Genomic DNA, 7,739 nt, shown 5'->3' on the forward strand with positions numbered 1-7,739 from the left:
GGTGAGGAGGAGTTACCATTGAAAGAAACTTGAAAGGAGCGGTCAGACAGATAGGAAGCAAACCAAGAGAGAGCAGTGTCACAGATACCAATGGAGCGCATGATTTGTATTAGAAGGGTATAAATACTATACACACAGCTCACAGTACAATAATGTGAAGAATTCCTGGTCAATGGGAAGAATGTCACCCAAAAAGATCATTGGTGACCTGAGAGCAACAAATTGCTCATTGCAACCTCTGGAGCAATTCTGATTGAGAAACACTGCTCCGAGGCATGTAATAATACAGTTTTCTCTGTCAATTGGACTTAGGTTCAGCAGTTTTTTCCTTAGAAGGTTCAGCAGTTTACTATTGTGACTTCTGTGCTCTTTTGATAATTGTCCACTAGGTGGCATAATGAGACTTAGTTTTATTATTAATTTTAATAATGGGGGAAATTCCCATACAGCCCTGTGTTGCCTCTTGATTGTCCACACTGATTAATAAATGTTGGAAATATCTGTCTCCATTGCTAACAGCAACCAAATATTTCTCTCCTTCATTCTCTAGACATATGCAAAAAGATTCTGATTGATTGGTCTGGGCTAACACCAACTGTGTAATGATCTAACATATTGAGAACATTCCTTGTTTTATATATGAAATATAACTGATATAGCTCTTTCTGCTCTCTGCAGGGTCTGCACTGTGATTTTGCTTGTCTGATGTTCCGTTATTTGGTGAACAAACCATCGCAGCAGAGGGTCACCGAGATTGTAGTCAGCGCTGTCAGGATAGAACAGGTACCATTCGAGTGACTGGTAGTAAAAATGATGGGAATAGATGGCCAACTATCTACATCATTGTAGTGTAAATAAACACTGGTGATAAGTTAATTTATCCTGTCTGGTCTGGTAAAAATATTTGAAAATTCTTTAATATATAAAGGGTAAAATTTAAGGGTAAAATTACCTGCTGATCATTTCAGAAATGTATGCAACTATTGCAAGAAAATGTATTAGCTCTCCTGTTTCTTACTTTGGGACTACAGAATGAATCATGTCTTTGTTATAGAAATGGAAGACTGGAAGGTTTGCCTAGTGTAGCCAAAAGAAACCTGGGTTGGGCTGTATATTGCAGAGTTATGTTTTTTTTTTATTATTTTGCTTTGATATCCAGTTTTATATGTCAGTTATGGAGGAATGAAGATATCTGGAGTGCAGTAACCCATAGCCATCCAATATTAGCTTTCATCAGATAAGCTGGATAAAACAATTGTTAGTTGGTTGCAATAGGTTCCTGTATATTGTTCAGTTCTCTTCCATTCAAATGAGACAAATTCCAACAATTACAGGTAGTCCCCGGGTTGACTGTTTGCATGACTGGCAGAAGAAATCTTTTGCTAAACACAGCTGAGGTTGGGGTGATCTTAAGGACTGAGCTTTCTTCAACCTTTTGTAACTCTTTTTGTAATGACCAAGACAAACTCTGCAGTTGTTTCTTTTTGCATATCAAAGCACAACTTGCTCCAGAAGTTAATGAATTTCTAGGGTCCATAAAGATTTTTGTTTGTTTTGTTTGTGATTAACTCACAGTGAGGATTTTATACAGTAACTGACACCATGCTGCCCAATATGTTGAGCCAAAAATCTGTTCTTTAATAAACTGTATTTATTAAAATAATGTACCTGTTCTGACTTACATACAAATTCAGCTTAAGAACAAACCTACAGTCCCTATCTCGTATGTAACCCAGGGACTACCTGTATATTATAGTTATTACATTATTATTATTTGTGTTTTTATATATGAAATGTCATATATCCCATGTAGGGATACACATGCAGTCTTTATCTTCAGGCTCTGCTAAATAAAGCCAAAAATCTTATTCCTACAAAATTTTGGAAGGGTTAGATCCTCTGGCTTTTTTTTCATGATATCTGGTCTCTTTGTTCCTGCTAAAGAATTCCCATCACTTTCTGGCATCCTGTTTTCAGGAAAAGAAGTGAGTAGGAATCTTCCAACCATCTATAACTTAACAGAGGTTCTGACCCTTCCCTACATTATCCTAAAATCCCAAAATTTTGGGTGTATTTTTTGTTGTCTGTTTTTTGCTGAATGACCCCAATAATGTCCTCTCCCTGTCCAGGAGTTTTTATCAGAAGCCTTACCGGTGGATCTCATCGGGATCAACTGCAGACTAATGAAGACTTACATAGAATTTGTAGCAGATCGCCTGCTGGTGGAGCTTGGCTTTTCAAAGGTAAAATACCGGAATATTACAAGTGTTTGCTATTGGTCCAAGCAGGAAACTAAAGTCTTAAATTTACCTAATATTGGTTTAGTAGGATTTATAGGAAATCGTAAAACGTCTTCAAGTCCAGCTGAATGTGACCAACTCACTGCTAGATTTACAATGACCTGGATTACTGGGAACCTTCACAGACATATTAATAGTTTGTTAATAAACTGTGCTGAGAATTGGGCTGATCCGGGTCAGAGCTGAGATCTCCAGTCCTCTGTTGATTGGATAACCTCAGTGTAAGGATTTTGGGTTTCTCAGTGTTCTGCATGGGGGATCTGGGCAGCCATGTTTTTTTTATTACATATGTAGTCTCTGCTGTCTGCCTAGCTGCGCCGTACAAGTATCACTCTTCGCTGATCCTTCACTTTCTGCAAATCTACCAGTAACAGTCGGGTGAATAAAATAACTCTCTGCACTCCCAGCATTGGCATTGTGGGTGTTTCCCATCATTCATGAGTGCAGGGAATCTTTCTGTTCACTTGACTGTTATTGGTAGATTTGCAGACAGTGCAGATAGCCCCAAATGTCTGAAAGCCACAGACCACGTGATAGAAGTGGCAAAATTATTCCCTTAATTCAGTCATGATGAAATGTACTTTATATATATGGGGGGTATATTTTATAAACCCGCCAAGCAGTTCGGGGTAAAAAAAGATGCTAAGAGCGGTAACCCAGTGTATAAAAGTATAATAAATCGAGCCTTACCTGATTCGCTGGCGTCCTTCTCCGCGATCCATGTCTTCTTGCTTCCTCCGGCTGGTGTCCAATGCATTGGATGAGTCACTGGAAAATTCCCGGTGACGTCGGTGCGTGCCGGGCATTTTAAATCTATTTGTATTGCATTCAATACAAAATAACTGCATTAAATGCAATACATTAGATTTATATGTCTAAAAGCAGTACATTGTTTTTCATGAAAATTTATTTTACAGCATAATATAATAGTATGAGTATAATATTTATGTATTTATTTTTTAAATTTTAAAAAACTATTATTTTTTTTACATTTTCTAGTTGATTATTTTGACATGATTTTGTGTTTCAAACTTTTTATACTCATTCTAATATAATATACTGTAAAATTTATTTTCATGAAAAACAATGTACTGCTTTTAAACATAAATCCAGACAGAAATGAACCGCCCAGGCAGGTAATGGGTCTGCTTTAAAAGATTTTAATTTTTTAAAACATATTATTTTCCTTTCAGGTGTTTGAGGCAGAAAATCCATTTGATTTCATGGAAAACATTTCCCTGGAAGGCAAAACCAACTTCTTTGAGAAACGTGTATCGGAATACCAGCGGTTCGCAGTGATGTCACCTACACAGGACAATGTCTTCACACTAGATGCAGACTTTTGATTGGCTGAGGGGATGTGTGACTTTCCATGTGACTTGATGGAGAAGAAGCCATTGGCTGAACCACATACAGACGGAAGACACACAGGGAATTGTGAACGTGTCCTTGGTGGTAACTTAGTGCTGCTGCATTATTTTGCCAAGGATGACTACTGCTTTCTTGAAATGGATTTTATTTAATTTTAAAAATGTTGAGATATCCCTATAAACAGATGTATTTATGAAGGACGGTTAAAGTGGTGTGTTGTGTTGCAATATATTGTGATTGGCAATCCAATGCAATAGAGCCTAATGCACCACAACACATACTTTTTAAAGTGTACATTTTATTTTACATTTTGGTGCATTGGCAGCCTATTCACAATGAATTGTCAACCTTAAAACAACACACATTACTTTTCCATAACACGTGTTCTTATGATTGTGCCGCAGTGCACAGAACATGTGTGAATGAGTCAAACTCCAGCTAAAACATTTTTTTACTTTGGATATAAAGGGGACAGATTAGAGCTTTTGAAAATGTAGTCTGTTGCCATCTTCAATTCCTGTTCTGGCTGACATCCAAAGAGAAAGTGAGTGGGAATCCTCCCCTATTGGTACATAATACAATCATAACAGGTTTTAGGCTGCCCTTCAGCCTTATCTTCCATCCCTTCTTCTGTACAGAAATTGCTTACTCTTATATTAGCTGATAAACAAGATCCAGCCATTTCCTTCCTAGCTGAACAGTTCCTGGCCTACCCCTTTCATTCACTGGTTGTCATTTTTATTTAATTTACAGAAACTCGGCATCAGGGGTTACCTAGGGTGCCCACCCCCAGACTTGACATCTATCCATGAAGGCAATTTTTATAAATGCATTACTGCTCCTCTGAACCAATCCACTGCAGGCATCAAGTATGAGGGCTCTTGAGGAGTAGTAAAATGTGATACAGGACCCTGTGCGCACCTTCCACCAGCCTTGATCTGCCTTAATAGCATTTGAAAAGAGCAGAGACCCATCAATAATGTCACTAGATTCACTGTCTGAATTTTTTATGGGGAAGGAAGGGTGTTTTTGTACTTACTGGAAGTTTTCCTTAACTTCCTTTTCTTTCCAACACCTATCATAAAGACATTTTAACCAAAAGGGGGAAGTAAGGCGAAGAAGGCAGAAGGTTATACCTTCCACATTCCATCCTAAGTAAAAAAAAAAAAAAAAAAAAAAAAAGTTTTAGCTTGAGTTGAAGTTTACCTCATGATGTTTTTTTGTTTTTCTTTGGCTGCTAAGTTATGGCTGTATTTCTTTTAGTTATCAAAGTTTAAAAGTAACTGTAAGGATGCAGCATACGTATTCCTGGCAGGCTCCGCCCCTTGTCCTCTTTTTGCTTTGCATGCTCACACCATCCATGTAATGCAGGAGGACAATCTACTCTAACCAGGCCAGGAAGCAGAATGGAAATGGTCTGAAAGGTTCTTCTTTATACGGATACATAGGCACTAGACTGGCTGCTTACTGCCAGAGCTTTCTTCAACGTTAAATTATGGTTTGGCTATGAGCTGCAGTGAAATAGAAACACCCTCAATATTTGGGATAAAGTAAAATTGTGGAAAAACAAGTTGCTTTACAGGTACTAACACACACACAGGTAGATTTTTTTTCTAGGTTCTCTTTTTTATTAATATTATGGTTAAAGTAGCTTTAGGGCCCCCATGCCTGCAGCTGTGCACTGCAATATTACAGCATTATTGCAGTGCATGTTATGGCGTGTTATGTGCGTTAGTGCCATGAGCTATGCATTAGGGCTACACAGCTCAACATGTTTTATAGCGCACCGCAATGTTCAGTAACTCACTACTGTTCATTGTACGCTGTGGGGGAATGTCCATTCTGGTTCACTGGTGGCCTATTCATTTCAATGGACTGCGGGGTGGTGGGAAAGAGATTCAGGACAACACTAGTAGGGGTTGTATGTGTGTGTTTCCTCCACAATACATACAAAGGATCTGAGACCTACAACAAATTGTTATGCTCTAGGATGGACAAAAGTTCAGTAATTTGTAACAATGCAATCCTAGAAGTTGTATACAAAAAAAAAAATCAAAGTAAGATAAATGAAGAAAACTGCTCAGAGAAGCCTTATATCCAGGCAAAACTGATAGACATTTATTATTGGAACAGAATAATAACCATCTTTGTTTTTTATTAATAGGTTGTTATGGATGGATTCATAGGATCAGCCCATTCAGAGCTGATATTTCAGTTACCGATGGGTTCACGAAAAATAACATCAATTTTAATTGACTGACAAATTAATCTGCAGCCAATTTTTTATTAAAAATTTTTGATTACACTAAAAATGCTGAAATTTTTGTAAGGAGCTTTTCAGTACACAGCAACATTCAGCATTGCACTTGCATTGTGGTGCTCTGCATTGGGAAGGGGAAACAAGGGTTAGGGCAGGGGTCGGCAAATTCTGGCCTTTAGGCCAGATACGGCCTAGCTGGTAGTTCGCTCCGGCCCAACGCCCCCTGTCCGATCGGGCCTAATGCCTGGGGTTGCCGGCCGGATCTGCCAGGGGTCGTTAGGAACGACCAGAGCAGGAGCTCCGGAGCCACCTTCTTGCTGTTGCTCCCCTATTTACCGCAGCCGGCGTTGATATTCTGCCGCCATGGTAAATAGGTAAAGCTCCCTGAAGGTAAATCCCTCTCCTCCGCAATGCATACGGAGGAGAGGGATTTCACTTCAGGGCGTGTTCCCTGGTGGTGGGCAGGACTCAGAGTCTGCGCTAATGTACTCCCGCCCACCCCATATATGGCCTAGTGCCCATAAAAGTTTGCCAACCCCTGGGTTGGGGTTTAGGAGGGCCGGGTTACCTTTGTTCATGTAAATGAGTTTCCTTGACCAGATAACCTAAACATGTAGCAAACACATATTGGATAGGGTTATGCACTGCAGGAATATATTGAAATCCCTAAAGTAAAATTCCAGTGAAACTACTTTTATTTCTATGTTTTCTATTATTTTAGTACTTTTTCTGCTGCATACATATAATTCATAAACTGCTGGATTCTGCAGGAAGAATGAGGTCAGTGCAAAGCTTGTCGGTCAGTTCAGCAAAGCAACCTTGTGCTGGTCTCCTTCTATAACGACCCAACTGTATACCAATAGTATAATAGAGTAAACGTGATATTTTATTGTTATGGCAGCTGGCTGATAAGTTACACTAAGTTATTTTTTTAATACCAGTATTGTATTTGTTAAATATGGATATGTGGCCTGTTCACTTGAATATATGAGTTTTGAATTTGTTTAATAATTACATTCTTGTTATATAAACTTTTTACCTTTTTTTTTTCAAATATCTTTGCTTTTGGAATTATGTGGAAGACCAGTATACCCAGAACATAAGGTAGCTCATGTCACATAACTACTTGGATTTAAAAATTCAGGAACATATCGGGAAAGAAGATATTTATTGATGGTATTCTAGAAAAGATAAATGGCCGTACTTGGCAAAGTCTTTCTGTAAGAGCTTAATATTTTGTGCAGCGAGCCATAGCAACCAAAAAGAATTCATCTTGTGCTGTTATGACTGCTTCGAGGTATATTCAGGTTGGTTGGTTGTTGCTTTTTTGTGTAAACATGATAAGAAAAAGTGCCAACAGCATAATATACCATTATTGGTGTAGACTACACCTTTTTACCTATATAGACAATTCAATGAGCCCTAATGGAGGTTTTTAAAAGAGCATGTACATCAATATTGTATTAAAATACAATTTTCTAATTCAATGGCAAATCAAGCAGCTGTTGCATGGGTACAGGTAGTCCCCGGGTTATATATGAGATAGAGACTGTAGGTTTGTTCTTAATTGAATTTGTATGTAAATCGGAACAGGTACATTATTTTAGGAAATGCAATTAGGACAGATGTTTGTCTCAACATATTTTTAAGCAGCGTGGTGTCAGTTACTGTATAAAATCCTCACTGTGAGGTAATCACAAACAAAGCAAAAAAAAAAAAAAAACTGTATTTAGCCCAGACATTCATTAACTTCTGGAGCATGCTGTGCTTTGATTTGCAAAAAGAAACAGCTGCAGAGTTTGTATTGG

General features: G+C 38.2%; 1 protein-coding gene across 1 annotated transcript in view; it reads left to right on the forward strand.

The window, feature by feature from the left end:
• The window catches only part of RRM2B (ribonucleotide reductase regulatory TP53 inducible subunit M2B), a 23,956-nt gene extending 16,975 nt beyond the window's left edge, over positions 1 to 6,981 (forward strand). Inside the window, exons 7-9 of the mRNA XM_072410819.1 lie at positions 679 to 783; positions 2,130 to 2,243; positions 3,494 to 6,981. Of these exons, the coding sequence (XP_072266920.1) occupies positions 679 to 783; positions 2,130 to 2,243; positions 3,494 to 3,646 (372 nt within the window). The 3' untranslated portion in view covers positions 3,647 to 6,981. The remainder of the gene's footprint in view (positions 1 to 678; positions 784 to 2,129; positions 2,244 to 3,493) is intronic.
• The last annotated feature ends 758 nt before the right edge of the window (positions 6,982 to 7,739 follow it).

Source organism: Pyxicephalus adspersus, chromosome 5, assembly GCF_032062135.1.
Source record: "Pyxicephalus adspersus chromosome 5, UCB_Pads_2.0, whole genome shotgun sequence".
Taxonomy (NCBI): domain Eukaryota; kingdom Metazoa; phylum Chordata; class Amphibia; order Anura; family Pyxicephalidae; genus Pyxicephalus; species Pyxicephalus adspersus.